Raw genomic sequence first — 19,972 nt, forward strand, 5'->3', positions numbered from 1 at the left:
ATCTATATGTTTGATTCAATTGCCATGAATCTGTCTGTCAGAATTCATATTCAATTCACCAGTTACAGTAGCCAGTTGTTATATTGGAGGCAGAGTCATCTCTGAGAGCTATTTACTGTGATGCTTCATTAGATTTCTGCTCCTTCCTGAATGATCTGACGGTCAAAATTTTCCTCTCTTCCTTCATTCCCCCTTTAAAACATTTGCCACTTTTATCGGTGAGACTTCCTTGAAATTAATTTACCATTACGAAACACAAAACCCCAAGTGGTAAGAAAGTGTAATCACTGATAAACTAATTACAGTATGAGAATATGAGCTGGCAAACCTAATGAATCTGTTTAGAAGCATGCTGCTCTTCTTTTACTTTTGTGATATATTTGTTTGTAACATACTTTGTTTCCATATTTTCATTTTACTCAAATTTACCAAACATTATTTTTTTATCCATATTTTATCCACATTTTATTATGCATGCCTCACATCAGGGGTACACTGTAAGACATTTCAAGTTAGAAATGAAAGTTAACCCGCTGCCTTAAAAACATGAGTAAACTCAATTTGAAGATAATCTTTGTTTCAAAGCCAAGTCAAGACAATGGACTACTTTAAGTTTAATTTTTGAAAACTTATAAACTTGAGATCAAAATCCAAATCTTGGATTTGAGAATAAATAAGTTCACATACCTTATTGGGGCTATCATGTTTTACAGTGTAAGGAGACATAACAAGATGCTGTTTGCAAGGGTCTCACGAAAGAAACCTTTTCTCAGAGCAACTTTCATTACATTGCCATTTAGGCAAAGTCATCAATTAGCAAAACCCAGCAGAAAACACATGGTCTAAAGTTTGCACTGCAGCACATCCTAATGTCAAGTTTACTTTTTATACTTGCCAATGTATTCATGAAATTTGGTGTACATGGCCTTTTTTGTATGAACACAAAGACACATGAGGGTCCTGATCATCTATTACTTACAAAATCAACCATGAACATTTCTCTGTCATACACATTTACATATAGAATAGTTCTGATGGACCTCTGGCCACAGGAAAGGTATAATTCAATTCAATTCAGTTTTATTTTTATAGTGCATTTAACAATGGACATTGTCACAAAGCAGCTTTACAGAAATAAATACATTCAGGATATAAATTGTAAATGTACGAGTTTATCCCTAACGAGCAAGCCAGAGGCGATGGTGTCAAGGAAAAACTCCCTAACACGATAATCATTATAATTATAATCACACTATCCACCCAGTGTCACCCAGATGAGGAAGGTTCCTTTTGAGCCTGGTTCCTCTCAAGGTTCTTCCTCTTGTCGTCTTAGGGAGTTTTTCCTTGCCACCGCTTGCTCATTAGGGATACATTTAAATTATTATTTTATTTCCGGGTTTTCATAAAGCTTCTTTTTGACAATGTCCATTGTTAAAAGAGCTATATAAATAAAATTGAATTGAATTGAATTGAATACATTTAACTGTAAACATATATATACATATTTATACAGTTTGTTAACCTATAACTGTTTAATTAAACATTACAACAACAGCTAAATCATCTCACAGTGATTGGACTCATAAGCTGTTATGAGAGATATACACAGCCTGTTTGCATGGTGTCCCCACAGAAGTTTGCCCTGAATGTCAGAAAGAAGCTCATTGTGGACCTCAGTGAAAATTGAGGCATTCATATCATATTCCATTAACATCAATGGACCAGCTGTTCTCATATGATTTCCAAAGACAAGCAGTATCCTCAAAAATGGGCGTTGGCATCTGTTCAGAGGAGAATAAAGTACTTCTAAATGAATCCGAGTATTTCAGTTACATGACTTATCTGTTGCATATTTGGGACAGAATTTCTGGCTTTGTTGCATAACACGAATGTAACTAAATACTTGATGCTGTACCCAAAACGCAAGGACACAAACAACTCTTGTCAACTTAAGCTGACAACAGCACCACCAATGGTCATAAGAATATTTAACACAGAATGGCATGAAGAAGTGACGCTGGGGCTGATTTCTTTCTAGACCAGACTGTACATTCATGCAGCCTATCTCCATCTGGGCTGATATTCAATAATTGAGAAGGCGCATGTGAAATATAGTCATATGCATAATGCGAACAAAGGTGGATTATTTACTCTATCATCATTTTTTGCCTTTGGAGGGGAAACTAAAAGTGCATAGACTAAGCACACATTGCCCACACAAAGTACAAATTGCACATAAGGATAGACAACAAAACCACAAGTTAGTTCATTTATTTATTTATTTATTTATTGACTGATTGATTTTTAAGAAAGGGTAACAGCTTCTATGTTTACCATGTTTGGTATTCAGAGGAAACAGCATCAAGCCAGTAGAGCATTAGAGACTTGAAACTCTTTTAAAAAATAAGAAATCAGGAATGCAGTTGTCTGTCTGCCTTTAAGTGTGTGTGTGTGTGTGTGTGTGTGTGTGTGTGTGTGTGTGTGCGTGTGTGTGTGCAAAATGATCGAGCTTTTGATAGAAATTAAATTTTATCCTTCACATCTAATATGATGACCAGCTGTCACTACCCTTTCGTTATAAATTTTTGTATGAGTGTGCTGCTGTATTGTGAAGATTTATTTGGACACTCACTTAGTGTATATGATAACTTGACTTGATATAGCATATGGATGGCCTTGACTTATGTCAACAAAAGCAAATAGTGTTCAACATATACCACACCTCTGCCGACTGTATACGCAGGAGGGTCAGATAATGATATTAGATAATATTTAATGCCCCTAACTGAGTGCAGGACAAGGCCAGGAAATTCCCATAAGTTAGAAACAATAAAATTTAGATCTAAATATTAGAACGTATATCTAAGTATCTACAAAAAAATTTTGCTGGCCCAAAAGTATCCGTATTGCTAAGAATCATATACGAAAGGCTCTGAAAAGCCAATTTTAATTTTACAGACATTTTAAATCTCACTGCAGGCAAAGTTCATTTAACACCACTGACATTATACTTTAATAGACAACATTGTCCATGTTTTATATTGATATGAAAAGAGTGGATATATTTCTCCATTACAAAATAGCCTGCATGCTGTCGATTTTCCAGCAGTGAACTACTCTATTTTGAAGATTGATGTTGAAGATTGATGTAGAGCAAATAAGTAGACTTTCCTTGTATGCCAACAACACAAGATTGCTCGATTGAATTTTTTTTGTCCTGCCTTTCTTTGTAAAATGTTCATAAGCAACACTAATAAAGTGACAAGCTTTCCCAAATGAACATACTGTTATGTTTTTAACCAATAATCTGGTGTAAATTATTTGTCATTAAAAGCACAAACACGCATGCAACAGAACAAAGAAATGTGTTTTTCCTTTAATCATTATTCATAGTTGCTCAGACACATGTATATACAAATACAGATCTTTTTTATTATTATTATTTGTTCAAAATTCTGTTCCTGTTTGTACAGTGGTGAAAGCTGATCAAACACAGCACCAAGAGATGCAAAGGAAAAATGAGAATCACAAAAAAACAAACAAACAAAAAGACAGGAGCATGTGGGCCTTCTGATATACAGTATATGTACAAATGAGTTATCCCCAGAATATGAGAAAAAGGGTAAGGGTTGAGTAAACGACAAACTAAAATAATACCTAAAAATCAGAACAATGGTGCCAATGACTAGATGGTACAAACACTGGTCTTGGCATTTTAAAGGATTTAAGGACTACGGCAGGAAAGGCCACCTCATTGACAACCAAAAGTGGCTGCATCTCACAAAGAGGAAAAAAAAGGGCAAGCATTGCAAGCGTTGTGTTATAGTGTAATAACATGATTTTCATGGTTTAAATAAATTATTTTATGGAGGACAGATTCCCTTTATTAGAAGAAACACAAAGCAAACATAACCTTGCTGTATCCCTGTTTCCTTGCTGCCAGTCCATAACAGTGCTATATACAGTCATCCTCCATCCTGCTGGGTAGTTTGGGTAAAACATCTCATCTACTCATCTGTGCAATGCTCCCATTTCAATGGACAAAGCTTTGAGAGAAACACTTATTTTATGTCATCAACATACAGAAAAACCAGAGTGGAAAAACAAGCAAAAACAACACTTTATCTAACATGTTTTTCACTGTCGAGTTCATGCGCATGCCACATAATGAAACTGACAAGTCTGTCATGGAAAAAAAAGGCTGAAAAACAAATGCTTTCAGACAATGAAACCCTCAAAAACACTGAATCCAGTTACGTACATTCCGACACTGCTCTCTGACTGAATCTTCCAGTTGATGGCGGTGGTGGGAGGAGATCTGAAATACAGGCATGTGAAAGATGAAACACTCCGGATGCCGGTTGGTTTCCCTCCACAGATCTAAGTTTGTTAGGTACTGGCTCCATTGGCTTCTGAAGATCACGTTCATGTGTATGCTCACTTCAGTTCTTCAGAAATCTTTTTTCACTTTATTAGGTTTTTTTTAGAAAAGATTTAATCAAATGAATACCTCCATATCAAACACTATATACAGCAGCTTTCGCATATCAATAATAATAATAATAATAATAATAATAATAATAATAATAATAATGTGGTCAGTGATGTTTTCTGTAGTTGTTTAATGACATCTTGACTACTTTAGGATACACAGTATCCATGTAATTGCGCCTTATTTCCTGTTTTAAAGTGTGTATAAAGTATGATAAGCATAATAATCAAGAGTATAAATGGTAGGTATACAAATACTATTGGATTAGAGTTCCAAAGGCTTCCATAGTTTTGGATTTGGACCATGAAATTAAGCACATGTGGTGGCATTTTTCCTCATCTAAATTAGTTTAACATCCCAAGTGGTCTTTCTGCACAGACAGTTACCATTCTAACAGGAATGCACCTTCTCTCCAGGACCCCAGAAAGGGAAAGTAGGGAAAAACGGGCCTACTGAGAATTGAAAAACAGAAACAATTACACAATATCAGACTTTTTCAAAAGTTCCCACCATTGTTTATTGTGCCAGCTACCTAATTGCCAAAGCCTTCACCACAACAACTTCTCAGCCTGAGCTGTTGTTTGTGTACTCCACACAGAACCCTCTGACCACAAGGTTAAAAAAAGTCCCAGTGAAATCTGAGTCACCTCAGCACTGTCCATGCAATTAACCTTCTAGTTTCAATACCAAAAATACAGACAGCATAGGCTCTGCATGCCAGCCAAATTGAAACCTCATTAGAGAGTCACTTAAATTGGAAACAGTTAGAGGTGTAACTCGGCACGCTCTGGTCTTACTCAAGCCTGAGCCTACTTGCTGCAGGCCTGACAAAAGCACATTTTATATCTAAGGCTGCCATGCAAAGGCAAAGAGCACGCTCACAAAGAAATCTGGTGTCACAGTTAATGTTAATGTTGTATAAGAATATGTGGGCACTTTACGTGGGTTAATGGCCATTTCAATGCAGTTGAAAATAAAATGCTTCTTTAGATTTAAATACATTTTTTTTCCCTAGCTCTGGATCTTATTTGCAAAGCTGAGTGCAAGAGATGCTAATATTTCCATCCAGAAAATTAGGGGGAAATAATGTCAGCTATGTGCAGTCTCTTGTGGTGCTGTATATACAGAGCTGCACACTCACAGTCATTATGACCAGGAGTTTTTATGATTTGTTAATGCTGCTATTTTATATCAATAGATAAAAGCCAACAGGAAAAATAGAGTTATTTATGCTGCAGTAGGTTTATCCTACAAAATACAAAAGCACTGTTTTAATGCTGTGGTCTACTAAGATAAGTCCCTTGTTTGCAGAGAATAAATGTTTTACCTCCCTCTCATTTCCAATGCAACATTATGTCAATTAACGTACACAGCCATTTTCCCCTTTGAGTGCAATCTCCAGACTTCCAGCCATCTGGACATACGCAGTTTTAGTCAAATTTAGATTTTGACAATCTGTTGATCCTTGCAAATTTTTATGGGGTAGGAAAAAAAAGCCAACAGGAACAAACTGACAAATAGACCTTCAATGTCTCATAAATCTGTACCAGGGAACACCCTTTATGTAGACATTTGTACATGTTTATTTTAATTAAAAACCACTTAAAACCACAGTTTTTCAAACTTGGCTACTTGGAATGGATCCCAAGTGATGTTACAACTTGATTGAGTTCACCGCTGATTTTCTAAAGGCCAGATTAGCTTTTCTCCCTCATACTACTAATCAATCTTTTCTTCTTGATAAAGGACCACTTAAATATTTGGAAAAAGGGCCAAATGTAGTGCTCCTGGAGAGTCTCAGAAGAATCCTGTGGCCTGCAGCCCTTGCCTGTACAAGCCTTGTGGCTGCTTGGGCAAGGAGTAGTGGGGGCTGCTGGGACTTGTCTGCAGGAAGGACATACGGGGCTATAAGGTGAGAAGTGCAGAAATGCAGAACAGCAAGAAAGCCATCAGTGGACGTGCCATCAGGGGCCGATGCCCTGAATTAGCTGTATCGCTCCGAGAAGGTTCGGCTGATTCGTGACTGGTATCATCTGGAAAGGAGACAGAGAAAAGTGCTTAGCTACATGGCAGAATAAAACCTAAACTAATGCAATAAACTAGTAAAACATGGTTTGGATTTTGCTACAATTAAGACATTTGGAGTTTTCCTATTCATTGTTGTGTTTTATACACTAGCTACTTATCAGTGGATGTCCCACTGACCATGTCCTCACTTTTTACAGCTGCACAGATGAAAAATGTATTTTTAAATATCCAATCTAGCTAATCTTCATTTCAGTTATTTACAGTTAGGGGAAAAAAAAGTATTTGGACACTTTATTATATAAAAATATAGTTCCAGGACATATATTCACTTCAAATTTACACACATAATGTCTTTTGACTTTTCAAATAAATATGAACAAAAAGCACAGTATGTATTCATAAGCATAAACAAACATACACTTATGAATACACACTTTTTTGTTAAAATTTATAAGTACAAAGTCAAAAGACATTATATGTGTAAACCTGAATTGGATATATACCCTGGAAGTAGTTTTAAATAGCAAAAAAAAAGATTAATAAATAATAACTGTAATAATAACTGTAAATACAAACAATATTTATGGTAATAGAGATTTTAAACCCTCAATATTGCTTCTGTATTTTCCAGATAGCAGGTGTATGCACAAGTATGAGTGCAAGTAATACTAAAATCACCTTTTTATTTCATATTTATGTGGCGGTCTGGAAAAACCTGTCCGAACCACAGAATTCTGAATTGTGATGAACAGTCAAAATGTAACAAAAAAAAAAAGAGGTTTGGCCAAAATTGGGTTTTTATTTGATCCCTTTATTAAAGTACATTTGACATCTACATCCACTTATATCACTTATTTCATTTTTGTGTTTTTATTTACTTTCTAACTTTGCCTGGTATATCTTATGTAAGGAGCCAGTTTAACCAGTGTTTAGCGGTAGGAAGCGCATTTGCTTGCCCTTCACCTCAGAATAATATTAAATCAGGTTAGCTGATATAAGTTCTATATTCTATACATGCTTGAAGTTCATTCTACATAAGCTCTGCTTGCACATTTGCAAAGACCAGTCTTAACACATTTATATTGCTTTATGCAATGTAAGCTAAGTAATCTAAATGATTTGTAAATAATTCAGAAATGCATAAGGTTTCATTTTGAAAAAAATATTTTATTATGGAAATCATGAGTTTAGGACTGTTCCTCCTTTAGTAAAAAAAAAAAATCTGTTTGGAGCAGAACATAAGGGTTAAAATTCGGTTATTATATATTCTGTATGATGTTCTTTAGCTCAGATTAGTAAAGTAGTAAAAAACAGAATTATTATCAAAGCCTGTTGTGTTTCTAAAAAGCAGAAAGACTTGAGGAGCAGTGCTCCATAAGGGAACGTGAGAAGGCAATAGCAACAGGTGTAGAACACAAAGAGACAAATATGTTAGTGCAGATGGAGAAGTTTGCTGGCTGGTTCACTAGGGAGAGCATCAGACAGGCAGGCATGCATGCAACCAGCTCCTCCACACACTCCCTAGGTACCTAGACTAATAAATCAATGGCTCCACGCTGACACACAAAAAAAGGGATGTGTGTATGGTTTGGGCAAATGAGCACTCTAAAAACCCTGTTCAGCTTACAAGTTACACCACTGTCATCAATCACAGTGGTGTTAATATCCAGACTTCAGTATATGACTGTTTACATTTAAACATACTGAGTGCTTAAACTGAGTCTATTAAATACGTTTCACTAACTGCAAAGGAAAAAGAAGATAAAATGTCAACAGATGTATATTCATGTGCACGGTTAAAGGTACTACATGTCCCTGAGGTATTCACACAAGTGAAAGGCAAGAAAGCAAGGAAAATCTAACATAGCTGAAACACTGGCATTAACAAGTAATTTTTTATTGAATTCAGCTTTAAAATAAACTTTTGAGGCAGCCAATAATTTTGAGGCAGCCAATAACCCTATGCATATACAGCATGTATTCATTTATGGGTGTGCTTTTTGCTTTCTCAGCTTGTCTGAAAGTATACATTTTGTAAATGGTTAAGTGTAATATACTATCTCACATTATGTTTGCTGTAATGGTTTATACAGGGTGTCCTAAAAGTCTCCACACACAGGGGAAATTAACACTTTGTAGCAAAATGTCTTCCAAAATTTTTCATACTTAGTTTATATATATTTTTTTCAGACAGCCTTTAAGAATGTCTTTGACAAAAGAAGAACGTATTGAAATCATTCTCATGGCTGAATTGAGAAGCTGACGCAAGGTTGTGATGGACTTTAACAGGAAACATGGCAAACACGTCACACACCACACTGCTGCCAAACTGGGAACCAACGTTGGGAGAGACGACTCCGTGTGTGTTTACAAAGAAATGGCAATCATGCAGAGGATGTTTTTTTTTAAATAAAGTTACATTTTAACAATTTTAATAACAAATGAACAAGTGTTAATTTCCTCTACATATGGAGACTTTTGGGACACCCTGTAGTTTCACGTAATCTGCATAATCAGTTGCTCAGTGTTTTTCAGTTTATACCCATGTTTTCAGTTCCAGTAAAGGTTGTCATTTTCCTGAAACAGCCGTTTTGCTTGAAAACACAACAGACCTGTTGTATTATTTGCACTTTAATCAGTCTTCTGTACAGAGTACTTGTATTGTCTTGTATACTGTAACAAGATCTTGGAGACATTTGGAGATACTGACTCACTGTATGTGTATGTGGATGGGATTTCAATAAAACTGACTTATTTTGATGTTACTGACATAATGTCAATAACATAAAATTACTGACATAAAATCAGTTCCATACATTGTAGATAATCAAGTAATATATCATCGAATCAGCAACAGGGGCCCCACATGCAGTGCACTGAAATGTGAAAACATGCTCTTTTTTTTTTTAAAAGGGACAGAGAACAGATACAAGGACTAGGACATAGAACAGAAAGAAAATCCAAGAAAGAGAAACAGAAAGAGAATCCAAGCCATACTAACCTCTTGGTTCTAATGAATTGTCTACTTTGTCATTAACGTCAAACACTCGATCATGAACACCTATGATTTTCACACAGCTGTCTAGAAAACAGAAGAGGTAAGAAAAATATTATAAGCCAAACATGTTAGCGACCCCAAGATGTCTCTCCAAGCACACCAAAGAAAGGCTCATAAAAAAAAAAAAAAACACATACAGAGATGCAAGCCACTGCCATTATGTAAAAAAGTAGTACTCTAACCTTAAATGACTTAAAACCAATATGTTGTGAAAAATCAGGGAAAGCAGCGGTCATAAATACATTTAGTGAATACTACATCATGTAACTGATGGCACTTACTTGCTGGTCTGACAAAAACTTTCAGCTTAAGACAACCTTTTCTTCCACTCTCTGTAACCATGGATGCTGCAACACAGAAGACAATTTCCATTCAGTTCAGTTGAATTAGGCTCAGTTCAATTCTCTAGTCTCAAACAAATTTATTTCAGTTCAGTTTCGTTGAATTCAGAGTAATGATTGTGACACAAAAGATTTAAAGACCCAGCAACATGATTTCAACTTCACAACTTGTGAAGTGCTAGAGGCTTATTCACTGCTTAGAGTTTTGACAGTGAAGCTCAGCAAGATCAGACTAACCTTGTTGTATTTTTCAGTTTATAGGTGTGAGATTTTTATCATCCAAACATGAAAAACACTGTCAGAAACTGTAGTCTTGGCTTTTCACCGTGCCAATGTGTAAGTAATGAGCATTATAGAAAATATGTTCATTATATGAAAAAACCTGAATTGCCTACATTTTTTCAGTACTAGATGTAGATCATAATTATCTCAACTGTACTGAACTCATTCTGCTAACTCTCATTCCTTTCACTGTTTTTTTTTTCTTAATGCAAAGTAATGCAAAACTATTCACCATTACCAAACGTAAACTACTACATTAAACTAGTGTATATAAAATGGCCACATTAGTTCCTGGTAAATTCTCCACAAGAGCTATGGCTAGTAGTAAGAAGCAAATTATGAAAATGGGTAGAGAGAGGGTTCAAACAACAATAAAATATAAATTCAAGAAATAAGCAATATCACATTTAAACAAAAACAGCTTCAACTAGAATAAGACAGAGTGCAGAGTTTCTGTGGTGCAAACATTGGTTCAGTCCTCACAGAGGTCTCAGAGAGCACCTGAAAAAGAAAGTGTGAATGGGATATCCATTTCCCCTCTCTTAATCTTTAGCAACAACCACACTGGGACAGGCCATCCCTCGTTCCTTTGAGCATAGTTTGTGGTTTCATTCAGGAAATTGCCCCTTTCTTGTGGAATCTGAAGGGTGTGTAGTTGGGGTGCCTGCTGGTGAAAAAATAGGATATCATCCTGTTATTTGTGATCTGCCATTAGTATTGGTGTTTCACCTTATCTCAGTGATGGGGGGTCTAGCTGAAAAAGAATCTAGATTATTAGCAGACCAAAGATCAAATAAATGTAAAATTATCTGGACAAGATTCATGGGGCCAAATAAAATTAAAACTACTTTCTATGTTTATTAAATTTGTAGTTTGCAATGCAATGGCTATGCATAAGAACTTTAATATTAATCCCATAGCTAGTAAAGTAATAATAATAATAATAACAACAATAAAGGTTTAACATATCCCTGACTCCATCTCAAATTAGAGTGGAATCTTTGTCAATTAAAGTATACATTAATACTCTAACTCCCTATACTTAAACAAAAATTTCACATCTAAAATGTTAAATGCCTCTTCTCACTGGCTCCAAGCCAGAAAAAGTCACAGAAATGTTTCACAAATTTCTGGGCCCTGTGCAAATGCATTCTTAATTGGTCATATCACAAATGCACGCTAGCATGTGAAAAAAGTGTAAGAACACAAAATGATGTATTCTCAATAAAAAGAAAGCAAAGAATCAAATTCCCAGAGCTCAACCCCATTTACATCTAGTCCACGAAGACCACAATAACAAGCATCCAGTGGGAGGTTTGAGATGCGAGAGGTAAAAGCATGCTAATTACTGTGACCTTTTATTTAGTATTATGAATAGAACAGGCAAAAGCGGACACATTAAAAATGCAGCTAGCGGCTACAAGAGTCCAGCCTGATAACATCTTGAAAAATTGAGATCATTTTCTCTTCTTGTGTCCCTATTTAACCCCTTCTGTTTTTCTGACTCATTCTGCGGTTGAAAAAGAGAGAAAGAGTAGAGAATGTGTGAGAAAGAGAAAAAGACAGACTTACAGGTCATATGCATGAGTGTATTTTACGTCGCAGGTTATGCCAGAGAATGCTCACGTGATATAATGCTCACAGCTTATACTGTGTGAATGTGTGTGAGAGCAAGAGACTGTAACAGAGTGAGAAGCAGAACCACATCTAGACCAGGAGAAAAAGTTAGAAAGACACATTAATGACCTCTGGCCCAATTTTCACTCAGCATTTTCTCTTGCTGTATTTCTTTTCTACCTCTCTGCCTCTCAGTCCTAGTGAAGCAATGGTGAAACTATTTGGAGGACTGGCCCATCCAAAAAAAAGTGCTCTTGTTGCTATGAGTTACACAACGGTCTTGTTAACATTAGTAAAAAAAAGTTTTCACTCACTCAGAGCTGCCACTTTAAAAAGCCGCAGTGAAGTGATGTTGCTCAGCAACTGGTGTAAACTTTTTTGTGTGATGTGCAGCCGTATAGCAGGCTAGTTCATTAAAGAGTTTACATTCTCTAACACTAACGCCAAGGATGCTTTTCCCCCTGCCGCCTATACACTGTAATCAGAGGATATAATAATGTGAAATGCATTTCCGTTACTGTTAACACTGGAACGTGTGGAGTGGAGTGGAGATCGGACTCAGCTGAAGAACAAAACTGCATCTCGTTGAGGAACGCAACTGTAATAAAAATGCTCAATAAAATTACGGCTGTGTTCTGAAAGCTGTAGTTATGTAGTTATATGTGTGAAAGCTGTAGTTATGTGTGAAAGAAATGATTGAATAAAAATCTGATGAGGCAGTAGGCCATTCTGGCGCTCTACTGTTAAAATCCATTGAATCACTTGAATAAAATCATTTTAAATGTCAACGCAACCAAAGATTAATCCGACAGACCGTTATAATGGTTCGTCTAACAGATTAAAAAGAAATCTTAGCTAAAACAGTTTGTGTGATTTGTTGTTTTTTTCTGAAACAAAGAGAAACCCATCATCTCTGACTGCTTATGTAACTACGACACTCACTGGGTGAATCTGCACATTTTCTCAGTTCCTCACCTATAGCCTATGTTCAAAACTATTTCTGTCATTGCACAACTAGTTTTAGTAGGCTAAAAAAAAAAAATGTTGTTGAAAGTCAGTGCAACTTTTCTTTCTTTCTTTTTTTTTTTTTTTTTTTTACAGTTGTGTCTGTTTTGATTGTGAAAGCTGCTCAGAATGCTGGATTTAATTTCACATAGGCTAGCTATGTGGCTATAGCATTTTGAATAACTGTAACTGGTATTTCATTGAAATTAAATTCTAACTGGCTTACTGAAATGTCAAAAGCACTTGAAACATAGCAGTATAAAAACCTCTAATTTTATCAGCCTATTTTCTGCAACCAGTTCTGTTTTATTCTGTGATTTTCTATTAAGTATGATGTGTTCAGCTGCTGGATTTAGTCCATATTTAATGTTAAGTACTACTCAGTGCATTCTGTGACAGATCTTTTGTTGTGCTAATGTTAAGCCTATAGATTTGAAAAGTATGTTTTTTCTTTCTTGTGTGGTTTTTATTTGCTGTAGCTGTGTCAACATGTTAGTGTGTGTGTGTGTATGTGTGTGTGTGCATGCTACAGTGTACAACTGGCATTTGTGATGACAGTACTATGTGTTGTGAACTGAAGTGAAGTATGGTTTACTGAACTGGCAAAAGAACAAACCCCTTGAGCGATTTTCGAGCTTTCAACTCGTTGGCTACTTTCTGCAACCATTTAAGTTCTTTTGAGTCACTGCTGGCATTTGGCTCTTCTTTTCAAACCTTTGCCCATCCTGTTTTGCCCTGGCCCACTCACTGTTCAATTTCTGGCCTTACCACTGTAGAGAAAGAGATGCCTTCTAATTCTTTTCTAAAATATTCTGCATTAGATTGCTGGATGTCCTTTTCATATATCAGATTAACAATCGTGTAACAATGACAGTGTAATATTTAAATTGAAATAATTTGCAATATTTAATTGTCAGTCAATTGCTGAATGTATGTGAATGAACAAGACCCTTACAGTCACAAACATATGTGTTTCATTTATCATGCTCACAGTAATTTGAATAAATTAAACATGAAATGGTGTCCATACAGAGTATTCATATAAAATGTCTGTCAAGGTTTTACACACGTAGAGTTTATGTTTTAATACAGTTTAATCACTATTACTGCCACAGACCCAACAAGATGACAGAATAGCAATTAAATAAACAGACCTAAATATTTGTAGAACCTATTAACTTGTCTCTTTGAAATCCTAATGAAACTCTAAATGAGCCTTTATTAAAGGCAGGGTAAACGTCCTAAGCCTGTGCATAAAGACACGTAGATAATGCTTGTATAAACTCATTCATCTTCAGTAACTGCTTTATCCTGGTCAGGTTCACACACTCATTTACACTTAGGGGCCATTTAGCACAGCCAATCCTGGGAGAACATGTGACACTCCACACAGACGATATCAGGGGACCTGGGAAACCTTCGCCACCATGCCGTCACTAGTATTAACTTTAAAACATAAAGATGTAGTGTGCTGCAAGTGCCTAGTTAGAGTTATAAAAACTTTGGGCTTTTGTTATTGGATCTAGATTGTTCCAATAAAATAGAGTATGTTTCTCTATTCATTAAACAATTAATAATGACCATTTCTCGATTGATCTTATACTGTTTCTTGGTTAGATTTAAGGCTATTTAAACAGAAATGAAATATAGAGTGTAAAAAATATAGAGTGCTAAAATCTAGTGTTCAAAAACTTTTGACTAGTCTTGATAGTGTATATTTTACTTCTATATAATTATTATTATTATTATTATTATTATTATTATTAGTTTTTATACAGCTAAAAACACATCAAACTCTTAAATGACAACCCGAGCACTCCTTGATTTACAGGAACATATTTGCACCAAGCTGCACTGCCCTTCTACACTAAGCCAACCGGTTTCCATACTATGGCCATCAGGACTCTGGAGGTGTGTAAGAGCACATGTGTCTAAATGACTATTTAGTGTTCATCTGGAGATACAGCGTGACTGAACATGTCCTTTCAACATACAGATCTATGGATGGATGTCAACTCTGCTTCTCTGCTTCTAACATGTATACACAAAGTGACTTATAATTCCAATCCAAATGTACAGCTGAGACGTTGAGGGTTAAGAGCCTTGCTTAAGTATTCACTAGTGGTTTCCTGGCATTGCTTGGATTTAAACTCACAGTCATCCTGTCACTTGCACTAAATCTCATTCTTGGGACTTGGCAATCTGACCAAAGCTCAATATTAAACTCAGCAGTTCAGGAGTTTCTCCACGAAGCTCCAATGCCACTTACCCTTTCTCACAATTATTTGAGATGAAAATAAAAGCAAAAGCAAGGAGAAAAACACTAGATTTTAGGTGTGGGATAAGAGCATAAGCAACACAGAAATGAATTCTCCTTTCAATATCTTTTCCAGGAAGCGAGAAAATTCACTAGCAAAGCAAAAGTGGCCTCTTATGCCCTTTTGTTCTTATATTATCCCATTTAGAAATTAGTTTTTTTTTTTTATTAAAAATGCACAACATCCTAAATATATAAACTTTTAAAAAGTCTACACTGGGCTCTGTCTACAAATATTCACTTTTCAAATGTAGCACCACTGTGTGTTGAGCCGAGCTCTTATCAAGCACACACATCACTAATTGAATTAATGCCATGTTTTATATTAGCTGCTGAAAAAATGCAACAGCTTTTGTGTTGCATATAGACAATATTGTATGTACATACAGGCATTAGATTGTTGACATTTGCAGTAAAACTTTGTCTGGCAAGAGCTACCTTAACATCTCAGTTGATTATTCATTTGTTCACCTTCAGTAACCACAAAGAAACGAATAGGAAAGGTGTGTAGTTACATGAGTCAGGAATGTTACGTTTGGATCCACTGAGATATCCTGGCAGTTTAAGGGATTCATTTTGGTCAGGTTAACATATGAGGACGTTTGGAAAGGTCACGTGAAGGTCCTCTCAGGAACTCCTGCACCTTGCTGTTTTCTGCTGCACCAGTAAAACTGCACAGTAGCCGGTTTTTACATTGGATTCCATAACACACATATAGCACTGACACTTCATTTCTGTAGATCATGTCTATATTAAATGTAATGTTGCAGTCCTGTGGCTGACTGCTTTTTATTTATCGTATTGTTCTTGGGTCTTATGGTCTCGTATGGTACTTAATGTTATTTGTAATGTACCTCTGGTTGTGTAACTGCACTGTTTACACATGCTGAACTAGCCCACAAAGCATTTTGTTAAACTCTACACCTGTGTATAATAATGATGAGAATAAAGTCAAACTAAACTAAATGAAAATGCCTGAGGCAATGTGAACATGGACTTCTTATGCTTCTCAATGTGACATACTATGGAAAACAAAGAGATCAAAGAAGGTGGCACAACCAAAAGTAAGATCAGTCTGAGGTAGTGACGTGAATGTGAATAATAGGTTCCACCCCTATCTAGACCTGTGAAAAAAACAAAAAAAAAAAACAAAAAAAAACACCTAAATGTCCGCAGTCACGTTTAACGGATGCACATGTTCTTTTACTGAAGTCCTGTGCGGCCATGCCATCTCTGCCACAAATATTATCAATCAAATATAAAGACCTTCAGCAACACAGAGGGCAGTATACACATTTTCCATTCTATTCACACCATAAAATGTGATTCACTTTTTTTCTAACTCTCTCCAAGGATCTCCTCTAATATTGGATTTACAGACCTTCTGAGATTAAAATCTATCTTCAGATTCACAATATTAGAAAAAGATGCTGCCTCAAGCTTTTCAAAGTGGGGGGTTCACATGAGCCGTCAACATGCCCCGGCCTTTGACCCCGAAAGGCTCACGCCTAGACTTCTCATCCTACACACACACACACACACACACACACACACACACACACACACACAAAGAGCTAATACTGAATTCTCTTAAATTGCTTGCAGATGTGTGCAACATTAAATAGCTTCCTGTGTTGTCCTCAAGGCTATAAAGTGAGCATCTGTACCCTTGCTTTTCAAGCCTGTACAGAATGGAGAAGAACGAGTTAAAAAAAAAAATAGAAAGAAAAGTAAATGCTGTTTGTCCCAGATAAAAAAAATATCACTTTGTCTACTCCAGCTCAGAATCCTGATAGACAATTTACCTTCTCCAGACCCAGAGTCATGGCCAACACACACAAAAAAAGAAGAATTATGGCCTCAATTTGATTCCAGCCCTGGCTCTGCTTTCCTTGATCAACCTGCTTGTGCTTCTCAAGGAAAAGACAGAGGAACTCTGTCTCCTCTCCCTAAAACCTATCAAAAAGACTACAGATCAAGCTCACTCCTGCTGAACCTGGGGAGAGTACAAAAAATGGGCCATTTCTCCATCTGGAAAGCCACAATTTGACGTTTTAATTTTCATTGTTGGACTGAATTCTAACTGAGTCTGTAATATCTGTGGCAGTTCGTCATCAGACCAACCCAAGAGACTTTTCCTAATAAAAATTCACACGCATCAAAGGGACAATTATTTCTGCCCGGTAATTTGTAAGTCAACACACATTTGAGAAATACAGAATCCAGGTCAAAGATAATTCATAGACACAGATGCATTTAATGTTGTCTTAGCTCTCCAGTCAGAACCCACAGAAACAACAAGCAAGAAAACACACAACAACAAGCAAATGAACAACCTTTTAGGAACATGCATCTTTCTGAACTTTAAACTTTGCCTCACAAATAAGCCAAATCACTTGAGTAGGAAAAGACATGAAAGAGGTATTTGCCTCCAGCCACACTAGTTCATCTAGGTTAGCTTTAACCTGCATTTATTCAAACCTAGGATCCAATATAAAACTAAAGGGCTGGCTGTAGTCTCTTTATGAAGAAACTACTCATTATCAAGTAGTGGTCACACTGGACTTTTGCCATGGTATTTTCCTAATGTCCACTTGGCATTCATTTGGCATACAAAAAAAAAACCCACAGGAGGGTTTATCTTGCTTTATCGCTTTATCTTGGGTCACAGTAAATTTGGAGCCTATCCTGGGAACAGTGGATACGAGGCAGAGATTCACCCTGGCTGTGACACCAGTCCATTGCAGGGCGCCATAAAAACACATTCACACACATTCTCACACTCATACACACACCCATTCCCACCAAGCAATTTAATGTAGCCTACTATTATGTTTGGAGGTGGTAGGAAACCAGAGAACAGGAGGAGAGCCATGTTTGCCTGATTTAAAGATATTCGGTCCCTAATTTATTTAAAAAAAAAAAAAAATGGTCCAAAGAATGACACTTTGATTAAATTTTTGTTTATGGATTGCGTTTGGGTATGGTTTGGTCTCTGATCTTACTGCAGATCTAACTAGCTGAGATGCCTAATCAAATCCACTGTGAATAGCAGCATAATCAATCATCTGAAAAATCTGATTATGAAATTACAAGGCAATAAAGACAATCACAATGGAAATCTTCATTCATCTTCAGTTTAGCATGGTCAGGGTGGTGTATCTGGAGCCTATCACAGAAACACTGGAGGGAATACACCCTGGATGGCACACGAGTCCATTGCAGGACACCATGCATGTTTGCATCTACACACTCATTCACATTTAGGGGTAATTTAGAGTCGACAAAACACCATCCCTGTGGAAACTCATGTGGACATGCGGAGAACATGCAAAGTATAAAGCTTGACAAATGAATTTGGGGAAAGATTTTAATCTCCTAAGAGCCATTTACAAAAAAACCCATTTACAAAACAACTTCTGCCTGAAAAGATTTAAGTGAGTTAATATATACAACCCACACTATACTACATGCAACAGTTATGAATGTTCTAAAGAAATATATTCAGCATGTGTTAAATAATTAAAAGATCATAATAATAAATTACTACTACTACTACTACTACTACTCATAATAATAATAATAACAATAATAATAATAATAATAACATTTCTCATACTCAAGGTCACTTTACAGAGTACACCAGCAAATGAGTCATTTATATGCATTTAGGTTAAAGACAACTTGCTGCATGTAGGCAACAAGAGCGAGACTATAAAGCATAAACTCCTCAGGCAAAAGGAGCAGACAGAAACAGACAGGTGAATCAATCAGAGAAAGCAAATATCTTTCACAGATGTTTAGTCTGTAGTGAAAAGGGGTTTGTAGAAGAAGGATGAGCTTGACAGGTTTTATGCCTTCTCCAGTCAAGTATGTAATATATACAGAGTGTAATGACGTCTCAGGACACAGGAGCAGAAGCATGGTCTTAAAGCAGGTCTTATGTGGAAAACTAATTAGGCTTAGCCTTATTAGTGCTTATCTCAACACTGAAGGACATGTGTTCTTCAACCAGCAGCTCAGATTTTCTACTTTTTTTGTGAGAGATGTTCATTGTCCAGACACACACAGATGTTCATTGTCCAGACACACACAACAACTCTTATAATTGTGTGGTAAATTGCATTCAGTGTAGGAAAATTTGGCCGGCTGCTGATGACTTATTATGGAAGCATCACTGAAACGGGCTAAAAGATATTAGCCTAAATGAAGCTGAAATCTAGGGGGCGTGTCACTCTGCGAAATCACCTGACACAACTGTCACTGAATTTACAGCGCAGGGCTCGTTACAACTACAGTGTCTCCCATACCATTCTTTGTGTTTTTCTTATGACCCCTGGTGGTGCTGTTGCACTCAGTTTTTAGAACAGTTTTTAGAACATTTGGTAACCACAAATAAGACAATAAGGATGGCAAAAATTAAACCTTATGTTGATTTTTTTCATCTTTGAAAGACAGGGCTGAGCCCTGCTAGCCCACTGCTCCTGTTGGAACATGCTAACAATTGCTAACCCTGGAATTTGTATTAAAAAAGCAGTAAAATCAATAAGAGACATAAATCACAACCTGAATCAGAGAATATTTGGATACCTGAGTTTAGACACCTTAAACATATCATAAAGATATTCAATTTTATGACCTTTCTCAACTTTTAAAAATGACTGACCACGCTAGTCTTTTCAAGATGCAAATTATATGATTATGATTATATTTCATACAAGCAAATGGGAAAGATTATTTAGTTGGAATCTTCATATACTTAAACTATACTTGTGCTTGTTCTAAATGCCCCTTTTGATGCGTGAAAAAACAAAGTAGTAAAATTAAACTCT

At 36.2% G+C, this 19,972-nt stretch overlaps 1 protein-coding gene across 1 annotated transcript in view; it reads right to left on the reverse strand.

Moving 5' to 3' along the window:
• Nucleotides 1–3,364: 3,364 nt before the first annotated feature.
• The window catches only part of efna5b (ephrin-A5b), an 85,135-nt gene continuing 68,527 nt past the window's right edge, over nt 3,365–19,972 (reverse strand). Inside the window, exons 3-5 of the mRNA XM_026924443.3 lie at nt 9,860–9,925; nt 9,522–9,602; nt 3,365–6,525 (exon numbers count right to left, since the gene is read on the reverse strand). Coding sequence (XP_026780244.1) covers nt 6,398–6,525; nt 9,522–9,602; nt 9,860–9,925 — 275 coding nt within the window. The 3' untranslated portion in view covers nt 3,365–6,397. The remainder of the gene's footprint in view (nt 6,526–9,521; nt 9,603–9,859; nt 9,926–19,972) is intronic.

This window comes from Pangasianodon hypophthalmus, chromosome 8, assembly GCF_027358585.1.
Source record: "Pangasianodon hypophthalmus isolate fPanHyp1 chromosome 8, fPanHyp1.pri, whole genome shotgun sequence".
NCBI classification, from domain to species: domain Eukaryota; kingdom Metazoa; phylum Chordata; class Actinopteri; order Siluriformes; family Pangasiidae; genus Pangasianodon; species Pangasianodon hypophthalmus.